The sequence below is a fragment of the Rhagoletis pomonella genome, unplaced genomic scaffold (genome assembly GCF_013731165.1).
Source record: "Rhagoletis pomonella isolate Grant_MI unplaced genomic scaffold, Rhpom_1.0 Rhpom_scaffold_00002, whole genome shotgun sequence".
Classification (NCBI taxonomy): Eukaryota; Metazoa; Arthropoda; class Insecta; order Diptera; family Tephritidae; genus Rhagoletis; species Rhagoletis pomonella.
Genome location: NW_023458556.1, coordinates 85,746,019 through 85,761,008, shown reverse-complemented (window position 1 = coordinate 85,761,008; position 14,990 = coordinate 85,746,019). Strand labels below are relative to the sequence as shown.

The 14,990-nt window shown below is 39.9% G+C and overlaps 1 protein-coding gene across 1 annotated transcript; it reads right to left on the bottom strand.

Moving 5' to 3' along the window:
• Positions 1-12,043: 12,043 nt before the first annotated feature.
• On the bottom strand, positions 12,044-14,042 carry LOC118755620 (piggyBac transposable element-derived protein 4-like). Its single transcript, XM_036490447.1, has 2 exons — positions 12,309-14,042; positions 12,044-12,235 (listed from the first exon to the last, which is right to left on the bottom strand). Exons 1-2 carry the CDS (start codon positions 14,040-14,042, stop codon positions 12,044-12,046), a joined length of 1,926 nt encoding a protein of 641 aa, XP_036346340.1.
• Between the last annotated feature and the right edge of the window lie 948 nt (positions 14,043-14,990).

The window sequence follows — 14,990 nt, the reverse complement described above, 5'->3', positions numbered from 1 at the left end:
GCTGGAGATTTCAACGCAAGAGGCGTGGAATGGGGTATGCCCCAAACAAACACCAGGGGAAGACTGGTCCCTGAAATGGCAGCCCGCATTGGCCTGACCATCCTCAACACCGGAACGACCCCTACATATCGAAGGCCGGGTTTTGGATACTCTATCCCTGACATAACCCTGGTCTCAGAAAGCCTTCTTCGAAGGGCTGACGGATGGAGAGTGATGGAAGACCTGAGTGGTAGCGACCACAACTACATCACCTTCCAAGTCACTGACATCACGCGAGGGCAAACACGTAGTATCCCTCTCAGGAAACCAGGATGGAACCCGTCTAGGGTCGATGTTCGCAAGTTCGATACGTCACTCCTAGCAGATTCCCAAGGCATTTCACCCACAACGGGAGAGATCCACAACAGGGAGTCTTGTACTAAGCTGGTCAAAGAAACTATGCGCTGCATTCACCGGGCATGCAAAGCCTCAATGCCACAGAGGAGAGCATGGTCAGGTAAAAAGCAGGTATACTGGTGGAATGACCGAATTGCTGAGCTGCGAAGGGCCAGCCATAGAATGCGGAGACTCGTAACGCGCGCTCGTGGTAGACCTGAGGCGCTGACCAGAGCAGCAGCCTACAAAAGCGCTAAGAAAGCACTTTGGGCCGAGATACAGAAGAGTAAACGGAACTGCTGGAAAGCGCTATGTGACGAAGTGGATCGCGATCCCTGGGGCCAGGGATACAAAATAGTGATGAAATGTTCCATACATCATCACAGGCGATGGATGAGGCCCGAGTTAAGAATATAGTGGATGCGCTATTTCCCACACACCCACTAAGAGCCGACACAGTGTTCGTCGAGGAGCAAGCTGAGGCACCACTGTTTTCGACAGACGAGCTGAAGCTAGCCCTGCGAAGCATGAAAGCCGGCAAGGCTCCAGGCCCAGATGGCATACCAGCGGAGGCAACCAGGTTAGCAGCGGAAACGAGCCCTGATCTTCTGCTTAACATGTACAACAGCTGCCTTAGGGCCCGGGTTTTCCCAAGCCAATGGAAGAAGGCGAGACTGGTGCTTATACCCAAGGGCAAAGGGGACCCAAACTCTCCTTCATCCTTCCGGCCACTCTGCATGCTAGACACAGCAGGCAAAATGATGGAGAGTCTGCTCAAAATACGCTTGACGTCAGCCATAGAAAGCGAGGGAGGCCTTTCACCCCGACAACATGGCTTCAGGAAGGGACACTCAACTATAGGAGCAATTGGCGAAGTAGTCGAGGCGGTACATAAGGCCGAAGAAGCCTGCCACCAGGCGCGGCCAATAGTGCTGCTAGTCACACTGGACGTCAAGAACGCCTTCAACTCGGCAAAATGGGACGATATGCTGGAGGCCTTGGAACGGTCATTAAAGGTTCCAACATACTTGCTAGATATGATCCGGGACTACCTCAGAGACCGTTGGCTTTTGTACGACACAACACAAGGTCAGAGAAAGAGACGTATAACCGGCGGAGCGGCACAGGGGTCTGTACTTGGCCCGGACCTCTGGAACGCCACGTATGACAGTCTTTTGCGCACGGAAATGCCGGAGAGCGCCTTCCTTGTCGCCTTCGCGGACGACGTGGCAGCCGTCATAACAGCAAGAAATGTCCAGCTAGCACAGCTCAAGCTAAACCAGGTCATGCGCAATGTCAGTGTATGGATGAGCGATCACGGTCTGCAATTGGCTACAGCCAAAACGGGGATCGTGATCCTCACCAGGAAACGGATCCCAACAATTATAAATATAATGGTCGGACCTCAACTCGTGACGACTTCTAGGTCTACAAAATACCTAGGGGTGAAGCTTGACAGCAAACTCACATTCTGGGAACACATCCATGGAGTATGTGAAAAAGCTGCGCAGAGCACGGCGGCTCTAAGCCGGCTGATGGCGAACCTGGGCGGCCCGAAGCCATGCCGCAGGAAGCTTCTGATGACAGCGGTCCAATCGGTGCTCCTGTACGGGGCAGAAATATGGGCTGACGCATTGAAAGTCAAAAAATACCGGATTCAAATGTCTTCGGTACAGCGCAGAGGGGCACTACGCATTGCTTCTGCATACCGTACAGTGTCCGCGGACGCGGTTCTAGTTATTTCTGGCGTCATGCCAATTGAGCTACTTGCTTACGAGCGAAAAGAGATTTACAATCTCAGTGCCGAGATAGGTCGAGCAGCTGCCGCGGCAAGGGCGCGCAAGCAACTGATCCAGCAGTGGCAACAAAACTGGAACGCGAGCACAAAAGTTCGATGGACACACTCCCTGATAGCCGACCTTCAAACATGGCTGAACAGACCGTGTACCTCACATTCTCCACCTGCGAACACTTCTTGATTTCGCGCAGAATGTTGGAAGAAAGACACGGAGACATAACTCCGAACAACATAGTTGGGATAATGATTTCCAGCGCAGAAAAGTGGGAAGCAGTTGCGAGATACGTGAAATTCGTACTCCGCTGCAAACGAGAGGACGGTTGTCTACTGAGGACACCCGAATGAAACGCCCCTACAAAAGAGCAGCCCCAAGGCTCTAACAGCGCGCTCCTGCATCTGAAGACATGCAGAATTGCGGTGCCAGATGCGGGATTCTTGCGCGGGCGGTGGGAGTTTGGGTTTTAGTGGGTAGCCCAACACGCTTCGGTGGGAGTCCCACACTCGGGGAAGGTAGTATAGAGACTAGCGCCCCCGGCCAGTGCATAAAGCATTTCCCTGTCTTACGAAAAAAAAAATAAAATAATTATAATAATAATAATAACAGCATAAAATAGCAGGTTTGGTAGCTGGCGAGGCCTAGTCTTCAGTCTACTTTTGTGTGTGGCTGGCGGAAAGACCTAGTTTCCGCTCCGCGCTGCGGACAGGCTGTTGATCAAGTTCGGTAAGGCCGGGTTTCCGATCCATGTTCCCGAAGACATTACTTTGTAGGTGTGGCAGGCGGAAAGCTCTGGTTTCCGCTCCGCGCTAAGAACAAGCTGTTGAACATGGTCGGAAAGAACGAGTTTCCGATCCATGTTCCCGAAGTCATTACCTTGAATGTGTGGCAGGCGGAATGCTCTAGTTTCCGCTCCGCACTGTGGACAAGCTGTTCAGCATGGTCGGAAAGAACGGGTTTCCGATCCATGTTCCCTAAGTCATTACTTTGAGTGTGTGGCAGGCGGAAAGCTCTAGTTTCCGCTCCGCGCTGTTGACAAGCGGTTGATCGCCTTAACAGTATTCATGGTCGGAAAGGCCGAGTTTCCGATCCATGCTCGTATAGTCTTACGCGGTCGAGAAAATATACGAAGCCGATTACAGTTGCACTAAGCAGTCATATATATTGTGTAATTTATCGTTCCCGGTTAAAGATATTAATTTATTTAGTTACAAAACAGCGATTCACGTTTACGTTTACCTCATTAACTGAACAGAAAAACAGTTCACCAGCTGAACGATAAGGTGCAATGTAAGGGTTTACATGTTATTTATTCAAAATCTCAAGTAAAGTTTTCTTAATGGTAGAATGAGAGTCGGAGGTGTCAAAACAGTCGTAATGCTTATTAAAGTCCTGGCATAGGCAACGAAAAGCATCATGCATTTCAAAATTTGTTCTACAAATAGTTAGCTTAATGGGCTTGTAATGCCTAGAAGGCCTAGAAGGAATACAAAACGTGATCTGGTTCAGTAGAAAGGGACTATTGACCATCCCGTTTAAGATCTTAATCATGAACAAAACTCCCAGCATCTCTCTATGGCTGTGCAGCGTTGGCAAATTTATGAGCTTCAAGCGGCTTTTGTACGGTGGGAGATTTAATGTCGAATCCCAAGGCAAATTATTTAATGCGAATAATAAGAATTGTTTCTGTACCGACTCGAGTCTGTCAGAGTGCGTTTGACATCTATGGTTCCATACGACGGACCCGTATTCTAAGATCGGCCTGACTAGGGAGGTGAAGAGAGCTTTAGTGACATAAGGATCTTTGAATTCTTTAGCCCAACGTTTGATGAAAGCCAAGACGCCCTTGGCTCTATTAACACAAGAGTTTACATGGGACTTGAATTCAAGCTTAGAGTCCATGGTTACGCCTAGATCGATGAAATTAGTTACCTGATCAACACTATGTTCACAAATGCGGTAGCTATATGATTGAAAGGGTTTTCTAGAGAAACACATAAACTTACACTTTTTCAAGTTAAGTGACATAGAATTTACTTCGCACCATTTAAACACATTACTAAGGTCCACCTGTAATTGTTTCCTGTCTCCTGGGGCACCAATGAACTTAAATAACTTAACGTAGTCTGCGCACATTAAGCAATTCGAATACTTCAAAATATTTGGAAGATCGTTGATGAATAAAATAAACAGAAGGGGACCCTCTGTTTCCTGCCAATGAAATAAGAAGAAAGCCAGCGCAGCAGGATTGGAGGGAAACCAATTTTATCAAGTTTGTATATTAGAGTTGAATGAGATACTTTATCAAAAGCCTTGCTGAAATCAGTGTAAATGACGTCAGTTTGATAATTACTTTTGAAACCATTGTTCACATTTGTAGTGAATTCAAGAAGGTTTGATACAGTTGATTTACCTTTACAAAAGCCGTGTTGTGATACATCGACAACGGGTGTTATGGAATAAGATAGTTCTTCCGTAACGATTTCTTTAAATAATTTAGGAATGGCACACAGCTTAGCGATTCCCCTATAATTCGCAATATTCGACCTGCTTCCATTTTTATAAAGCGGCAAGATATACGACTCCTTCCACAAAGCAATCATATCATCATCACTAGAAATAACATCATCTAATTTCAGTGCTGAGGGAAACCCATTTATTTTACGTTTTGGGTTAACAAAATGATAAAATGACTTGGGATTAGAAACGATGTTAATGCGAGTTTTATTAATGTAATTCCTGTAACATTTTCTGTTTAAGGCAGTGTATTTATGACGAAGGATGGAGTACGCGGCGTAGTGAGAAGACAGGCCTGATTTTTTATAAAGTTTAAATGATTTAGTTTTCTGATTTTTTAAATACTTTAGCTCTGAGTTAAACCACGACGAGTTACGAGGTCCGGTATTTTCTTTAACAAGAGGAATGAGTTTACTGAATATATTATTCAAGATTTTACTAAAGTGTAAGGCACTGTTCTCAACATCCCCATCGTACTCAGGCCAGATTATTTCAGATATAGCTATTTTAAGCTTGTCGTAGTTAGCGTATTTGAAAGAATATCGCCGACCTTTCGGCTTTCTAGTTTCAGGACAATAACATGAATCGTAGGATGATGATGTGATGTGAATGAGATGTGAAATCCTGGGTTTGTACCAAACAACCAAGATTGATTAGTAGGCTATTTAATCAATCCCACCAAATCCCACCAAAAAACAATCAGCTGTTCAGCACAAAATGTAAACAAACAAGCAAATGCAACTACAATTTCAAGGAACAAGTAGAAGTGCTGCCAATTGATTGACATATTTAAATAAAGTTGATCTGAAACCCAACGTAAGCTAAATGGAATTTAAACAGCAATCCACAATTAAACTTAAGTTCCGTTCAAATTTTCATCTGAAATTGGCCCTTAGGGCCCGTTGTTCAATGTCTGATTAACAAAAATCGGAAGCTCCGGTTAAATACAACAACTGGTTTATCGATCACATGTTATATGCATGGTGTCAAAAACGTCGATAATGGTGTTTAACCGGGAACTAGTGATAACCAGACATTGAACAACGGGCCCTTAACTTAGATGAAAATTATTCAGTTTAAGATAGGCTTTACGGTTAAAGAACTTTTCTATTTAAAGCAACAAAATAAAATCTTTATAAGGGCTGTTTTCATTATATAAATAAAAATAAAATATATAATGTAAAAATAAATTTTTTTTAAAAACAAGCTTTTATTTAACATGTACTATCAAAGGAATAAAATAAAATAGTGTAACAAAAGTTTTTTTAGCCAAAGATTTTTAAAACTGCACTAAAATGAATAAAATAAAATAAGTTAAGTTTACGTCAAAGTTACTAGACGTCATTATGGAAATTTTACCTCCGGTTTGTGTTAACCGGATATTGAACGGCCCTTAGTCAATTGTTGTCGTTTGACAGCGTGGAACTCTCTGCAGTGCGTTTGCGATTCGGTTTCAGTGTTCTATGCAAAAATTTGTTAATCAAATAATCTGGTGTTAAAGACATAAATCTGAAAAGTGCTCTAGCAATGTTACAAAAATGTCAATTTCCCGTGCATTCGTTTTAAGAGCGTACATATGTACATATGTACGGACATACAAATCGGCGATGTTTTTGCAAAACCGCTCATCGACCAATTGCAAAACCGCCTATTTTAGGCACTCAAATTTTTTATTAGAGCGAAAAACGGCTTTTCTTTGAAGTCATTGCCTTGATAGGCGGTTTTTTCTCTAGCTATTATTTTACAAATCAGTTGCTTTAGTAACGATTTTACGATTCTTATGCATAAATCTCGATGCCTGTAATTCAGGGTTACCAAATCTCGTTTTTGTCACAATGGCTATTTAGGCGGTTTTGCTACTGGTCGATGGGCGGTTTTGCGATTGGAAGATGGGCGGTTTTGCAAAAACATCGAGGATATGTATGTATGCTACGCACTTATGTTAGCTTTAAATTTTAACGTTTTCGCAGCTCCCTATGTTTGTCTTCTTCTTAAGCAGGGATCACTCGATTTGTAGATTTTGGCAGGCACAGAGTGGTGTTGTTCGGACATTCTTTTATTGAGCTGAACTCAAATTTCTAAACAACACCACTCTTTCACTGTCAAAATGTAAAAATCCGTACAAATGTACAAATCGTGTGATCTTCACTTAACAGACACGCTTTTTATTACAACGCTTATTTCAACTTGCAATGTTGTGTGTCCATACCACCATTTATATACTATAAATGTAGCAAAGCTATTTATGGTAAATTCTAGATATCAACCTAGTCTAGATATGAACCTCGTTGTAGGCATCATATCAAGGAGATACAATTAGAAGTTAAATATTGCTCCTATTGCACTATTTACATACGCTACATCGGAAATGGAAGGCACGCCATTTCTTTAAATGAAATTAACTGCTGCTATATGTATGTATGTACACATGTATGTGTTTATACTAAACGTGAGCAAACAACATTTTGCTTGCATGGCTGCTGTTCTCTTTCACTGCAAGTTGAATTATTTTAATATCTATTGCAAAATTTTTTACAGACAAAACTAAAAAGTAGAAAATAAATAAAATAAAAGAAAACTTTTTAATATACAACGCTTTTATAAATGGACTAACAATTAGAAAATAATATTTCTTAGTCCCATAGAATTTGTATAGATAAGTTTTGATTTTGAAATTTTAGCAGAAGTCATTATAAACCATTTATGAGATTGAAAATTAAAAGCTTGGGGCGCATGTAATAGACCTGAATTGATATGAAGGGTAATATATGTATGAATGTGGATATATGAATAACGACCGCTTAAAATTGATCTCAAATTTGCACTTTTTCTGTAGAAATCTTAAAGCTCAGTTAGTCAACGACGTAGCGTAAACGTAGGTTGACGTACGTAGCAGCATATCAAATTTACTGTTGATAGAGAGAGAGAGAAGCAATGGCAACGTCACCGCCATGCGGTGGTTAGTTTTCGTTAACACGCAAATCCCATAAGGTAGATCGTGTCTGCGTCAACCTACGTCTACGTTACGTCGTTGACTGTTTGAGCTTTTAGGTCTATGTTATGTAGTTTGACTATTGTCAATTAAATCTAATGTTTTGTATTGCATACCCTCCATGTTTTTCGTTTTCAATCTCATAAATGGTTTATAATGAATTTTGCTAAAATTACAAAATCAACAACAGGCCCTTAGCTTAGATGAAAGTGCTTCAGTTTAAGATAGACTTTACTTATAAAGAACTTTTCTATTTAAAGCAACAAAATAAAATCTTTATAAGAGCCGTTTTCATTATATAGGTTTGCTCAAGCAGCAGCGGTATGGTACCGCGTGGTATAACTCCGTATGGTATGTTTGCTCATGTATGGATATACATATATACATTTGTATGTACCCTGCAAAAAATGGGACTAATCCGGGATGACTCCGGGAGCAATCGCAAAGGAGCATGCGACTAATACCACTTTTGATCTCTTTATATGGAATGAACTGATCGCTTTTGTTCGGGCATGTCCTATGAAGAGACTAATTGTTCACATTTATACCCGAAAGGGTATAAAAAGCGACTAGTCACTTTTAAAAAATAAAAATAAAAATTTTCGCCAGCTGAGATTCGAACCGGGGTGGTCAGTTTTGTTAGGCGAATACTCTCCCTGTGTGCCAACGCCGCACATGAAATTTCATTGACTAAGAGCGTACATATCATTAAATCGTTAATAGTACCCGTTAGAGATGAGTTGGGGACTAATTGATCGCCAATTATACCCACAAGGGATGAGTCGAGACTAATTGACCTCCATTAGTACCCGTATGAGACTAGTTGGGACTAATTCATGCCTAATTGTACCCGATTGAGAGTAATCTCGGAATACTCTCTTTAGAGATTAGTCGCACAATTTTTTGCAGGGTAGTTGACTTACATACATACCCAGTAGAAATTCTATGCATACGACATCGCTGTTGGTGGCATGAGCTTGCTGCCGTGTATACATGTGTGTGTACAAATATCCCAGTAGAAATCGGTTGTATGCATTCTTGAAGGATGCTTGCTATATGAGTGAATTAGTGTGGACAATTCATGCGTAGTCATGAATTTCCACGAATAAATTCAAATTCTATCGAATTGCAAGCGAATGTACATTGTCGTTGTTTTAAGTACATTTCTTGATAAATTTGAAGTGGAATTTTTGTAATATTTTCAGTCTTGTACAAAAATTTTAGTGAACGGACGTGTTGTGCGATACTATTTTCAGCACAAACGGGCTTTTACAAGATATGCATTTGCATATGTAAGTGCTATTAAAATGTATCAGAAAAGTAGCATTTACATATGGCGATCTTGTAAGAATGCTTTAATACTGTTCCATTAATGCATTTTTGTGTGTTTGAAACATTAATACAGCCATATGCATACAGCAGTAGTACAAGTGTATGATTAAGGTACGCATACGCTCTGAGAAACCACGCGTGTTAAATGGAAATGAAGGTTCATTTATACTGGCATGTATACACAGCAGCAAGCTCATGCCACCAACAGCGATGTTGTATGCTTAAGATTTCTACTGGGATCTAAATAATTTGCAAGAATCTCCACATACACAACAAACATACAACCTAAATGTAAACTATGCACTTAGCTTTAAATTTTAACATTTTCGCAACTCCCTGTTTATCCTCATCTAATATTACGTTCTCATTGAGCCATTAACTCGAGTTTAACGTTTTGAGTTTATGAACAACTGTCAAGCGTTCACATTGGGGTGTTTAAGAAACTCAGAGTTTAATTTGACATTTTTTGTTTACTTTTTCTTATTCTCATTTAGTCTGTTCCCGTACTACAGGAGTTAACACACACACACATAAGTCTAGAATACCAGCCGTTTAGCTATAAAAAAAAACAAGAAATAAGGATCGATAGAACTTTTTACGCTAATTTCAACCATTCCAAAATTATTTGGTGCAAATAAAAACTAAAGCCAATAAAAGAGGTTAAAGTTCAACTTAACTATTTATTATGTGTTTAATATCTCGGAAACTAGTTAACCGATTAAAAAATTGATGCTAGTTTCAACATAATTTAAATGCCTTTTATGCAAGGTATATACTATAACCAGTTTTAGAACTAATTTTATATAAACTACATTTAAAAATATATACTTTTATTTTATTTTGTTTTTTAGTATTTCTGGGCTAAAAATATAAAAAGGCATATAAATTATATACATACATGAAAGAAAAATTAATTATCTTTATTTTGACGTCATTAGTTTTTTAATAGGTTATGTTGTTCAGAAGATATTAATATTAAAAAAAAATCAGAAAATTTAACATTAACCATTGATATCTTTTTTATATTTTAATTTCGCCAGGTAATTTTGGTAGGGTTGAAATCAGCACAAAAAGTTCTGTCGAGCCACATTTTTGGTTTTTGCATCGCTAGATTGTTGATATTCTAGACTTACGTGCACAGAACGACTTCGGACTAATTCTGATTAAATCCTGCAGTACGGGAACAGACTAACTGTCAGCAAGTTGGTTGCAAGTTTGGATTATCAAAGATACAAACCGAATCGGGTAAAATAAGGGTTGCATTCGCATAGAGTCCAAATAAAAGTGGTGTTTAAGGAGAGTTTAACGAAATTTGTTGTATGGTAAACTCCGAGTTTAAACTCCAAAATGGCCCATAAACACGAGTTAGTGGCTCAATGTGAATGCCTTATAAAGCAGGGATCACAAGATTTGTACATTTTAACAGTTACAGAGTGGTGTTGTTTGAAAGTTGTTATTGAGCTAAGCTCATTATTTCTAGACAACACCACTCTGTGACTGCCATAATATACAAATCTGTACAAATTTACAAATCGTGCGATCTCTGCTTAACAGCTTCTTTACGTGTTCACTTCTGCTAGTGATATCAGAGCGTAATTTGCCGGCGCAACTATGTAGGATAGTTCTAGGCAGTGGTATAATAGATTCTATTGTGAATTCCTTGGTAAGATAAAATACCGGAAATTAGTTTGAATAAATCAGCTGTAAACTTTGGGATATTTCTATACGAATTTCTGTAGAGCACCTACTGGGTGTGTGGTTTGTACTTGATTTGAATGCTTAAATTACATAACACACCGATTTGTTTCTGATTATGTTCCTAATTCGTGACACATTGGGCGCGTTCATATTGCCTAACCGTAGACTGTTTGTCCTAGAAACTCATTTTTTCGCTATCTGAACTCAATGTATTTTGCTCAGCCTAAACAGATGATCGAAAGGCTTTACGCCGCTTATATTAAATGTACTACGCTCATAAATGGAGAGTCAGCCCTTAATAAAATTGTATGCCCTGGTTATATAAAATAAAACTAAAAAGTTCAAGATAAAATGATGTAAAAAAAATATATTTTTTAAAAACAAGCTTTTATTTAACATGTATAATCAAAGGAATAAAATAAAGTAGAGTGACAAAAGATTTTTTAGAAAGAAAATTTTGTCAAAACTGCACTAAAATGATTGAAATAAAATAAGTTAAGGTCTCGATGAAGTTACTAAAAGCCATTTAGTGAAAGGAGTTACTCAAACTCTAATGAAAATTACTAAAAATTTGTACTAATTTACTTCGTTTTTAAAAAAGCTTGTCGGCAAATTCAGCGTACATGCATAATTGGTTAGGTATGTATATGCATGTACGCAGATATTTAAATGCCGATTTGCGATCCGCGCGACAAACTTTTTTAAAAACGAAGTAAATTAGTACAAATGTGTACAAAGTGAAAGGAGTTACTCAAACTTTCACTAAGTGGCTTTCAGTAACTTTAACGAGACCTTAACTTATATTGTTTTACTAATTTTAGTGCAGTTTTCACAAAATTTTCTTGCTAAAAATCTTTTGTTACACTACTTTATTTTATCCTTTGATTGTACATTTTAAATAAAAGCTTCCCTGCAGGAAATGCATCTAACAATAAGCTAACTTTAAGTTGATTAGGAAGGAGCTATAAGTCACTTATTATCTCTATATTTTCTATGACGAAAGCTTCCCTGCAGTGAAAAATTATCAATTGTTAAAACTAACCAACTTATAGTTAGCTTTTTCGCGAGATTTCGATTAATACCTCACTTTTAATTAGCTATGACAAAACCAACTTAACCCTTGGAGGTTCAGGGATATTTTGGCGCCAACTGGTACAACTAGGTCTGCACAGACCTACATGAGATTTGTATGGGAAAACACAGGCAGGTGTCCCAAAAGTTTGTGTAAATGTGTTTAATGCTAGGAAAAAGTCAGGATGAACAATAAAAACATATTTTTATATTTTCTAGGTAACAATATACCCTATTTTATTTATCATAAGTAAGAAAATAAAGGTTAGGCACGACATTCAACGCACGCGTACTTGGCATGTGAATGCTGTTGACACACTGGTTTTTTGCAATACATGCAATGAAATCTAGTCTTTCGCTGCTTCTTATCCAATTTATAGCAGAGCGAGCACGATGGTCGAGTTGCAGAGGAAACGGCATGGACTGGTTGATCATCTATCGGTGGGCCTGCAGCTACCTGCGAAAAAAACGTTGAACAAATGATTTTAGAACTTGAATTCAATGAATGAATACATATATGAAATGCTTACCTCTACACCGAATAACGCCATTGCCACTTTGACGTGTTGAATACCTCGTACAATGGGATTCGTTGCTCTTTGCTCCATGTGAGGAACCACCAGCTGTTCTGCCAATTCCATGAGGAATACACGTCTTCGGTCGGTCCTCTTGACATGCCCCAATTTGTCATGAATGACAAATGCAGCCAAGCCCGCCACGTCCAGCATGTTATAGAACAGAGCTAACGGCCACCGGTTTGTGCCCCGTTTGCACGTGTAACCGCTAACCATCTGATCCATGGTGTCCACTCCGGATTTATACTTATTGTAGTCCAGAATTTGAAATGGCTTCTTCGATGGCTTCGATGAGTCGACGGCGGAATTGTAATGTTCGGTCGAGATGAGAACCACAACTTTTTTCTTTTTTGGCACGTATGAGCATAGTGCGATGTTATTATTGTGGTAACCGAATACTGTACTGAATACATCTCGTTTTGGATCCAACATCTCCTTCGGTATGCAGGCTTTGTTTTTGCGCATGGTTCCTACATATGCCAACCGTTTTGTCACCAAAGCCGTGGCCAAATCAAAAGACGAGAAGAAATTATCGGCATATATTGTTCGTCCAGAACCGGCGTATTTTTCGACCAATTTAAGAACAACATTCTCGCCTTGATTTACCGCACGCGCTTCATTTGCCTGTTTTCCAACATATATTATTCCTTTCAGTGGGTAATTGGAATTGGCGTCACACATCCACCAGACTTTAATTCCGTATTTTGCTGGTTTCGATGGAATATACTGGGTGAAACGCGTGTGGCCTCGGTACGGGAACAATTGCTCATCTATAGTTATCTGGGCACCCGGAACATATAGACGCTCCAAGTTGCTCATGAGCATGTTCCAAATGTCGTCAATGGCGGCCGATTTGCTTTCTAATAGTCGAGCGGGTCTCGTGTTGCCGTTATCGAATCGAATATATTGTAGAATAATTTTATAGCGGTGTGCAGACATCGTCGCCCTGTAGATAGGGTTTCCGTTGTTGCCCCACAACTCAAGAGCAGGCTGACTGTTTGACCCGAATATGCCGGCAAACAAAGTTAGGCCAAAAAAGGCGTATATTTCATTTTCGGTTACAGGTTTCGTCCACGTTCGCGGTGTCTGGTCAGGATTCTTGGCACACCACAGGCGGCATAGTTCCTGGGCCTTTCGGTTCGTTTCACGCACAATTATACTAACGATTTCCGGTGTTATTATCGATTTAAATATTGAAACCGGGGATCGCATAATCCCTGGAGCCGGGCCTTCGCGACCCACAATAGCGCAGTTATGCGCACGAAGTCTACCTGTGCACGGCGGAGCGCTTGACCAAAGCTTGCCATCCTTTGAACGGTATTTAATAATCGAGCTCGCCGAACGAGGCTCCTCGTCCATATCGACGGCTTCAAGCGCTTCGGGTGCAGCTGCAGCGCCTTCATATAAATATTCCAAATCCTCATCATCGTCATATGGAGTCTCGGTTTCTATAACGGTCTCAGTCTCAGCATCGGAAGCCGCATCTTCTAACGTCGGCACATAATCAGGATCCGTGACGTCGTCGCCTTCGAATGCATTGATTTCCTCGGCTTCTCCATCAGCACCGGCCAACCATATTGCTAACCTTTCTTCCATTTGCCTCCTCTCTTCTTCCGATAAATTTTGATATCTTGTGGTGCGATTCACCACGTCCATCATATCATCATCGATACTGGATGCTGAAGCCATTTTTCTATATGTAAACAAACAGAAAAAATTACACTTACCTTATATTTTTGTGGAAAACCCCAAAATAAATTCACTTCAATAAAAACGTACAGGTGTTTGCACTACAGCTTCACTCGTTTCAATAAAAACTCACAGATGTTTACACTACAAACGCTGCTGCTATACACGTTGCATGCGCTCAATTCAATCTGAACGTTCTATATAAAGTTTTACAGGCACCACCAAAAAAACTAATATTTTTAATTTTCAAATCGAAACGGTTTCATAACAGCTATTAGATGAGAAATATTATTTATTTCGCCGGTAAGAGTTATAATACAGCGTTTATTTTTTACGTTGCTTGATAACAGTTATTTTCCAGCTTTTATTTTTTACTTTGTCTGATAAGTGTTATAAGTTAACGATATCTATGAAGATGGAGATGAAGTGGAAGGTAAATATGATGAAAACAAAAGTGAGATAGTGAAAAAACTCTCTTCAAGCAATGTAAAAAATAAGTGTTGCGAAATAACTCTTATGAGCAACGGAAAAAATATTTCTCCGGCATAACAGTTATCAGGCAAGGTAAAATATAAACGTTGGGTTATAACTCTTATCGGCGAAATAAAAAAATTTTCTCATCTAATAACTGTTATGGGGCAAGGTTTTTGCGATAAAACTTATAACTGTTATGTCCGTGGTCAAAACATTTTTAAAACGCCTGCTCCAGCATTCATGCCACACATAGGTCTGCACAGACCTGTTTGGTCCGTTTGAGCCATTACGTTTGCAAACACTAATAAAACCCAACACAAACACAAAAGAGGTCTGATTTTATGCTTATTGTGTTCGCCGTAGCCGCTTCTAGGAAGTCATGGAAGGATTCGTCTCTAGCACGCAAAACTAAAAAGTTATACACACGTTTATGTGCAAAAGGTCTGCACAGACCTGGTTGAACCTCCTAGGGTT

Bases quoted from the DNA above. Each gene is read 5' to 3' on its own strand.
- LOC118755620 (XM_036490447.1), bottom strand. From the start codon at position 14,042: ATGGCTTCAGCATCCAGTATCGATGATGATATGATGGACGTGGTGAAT. The intron at 12,236-12,308 runs GTAAGCATTTCA...TTTTTTTCGCAG, and splicing joins TGGCGTTATTCGGTGTAGAG to GTAGCTGCAGGCCCACCGAT.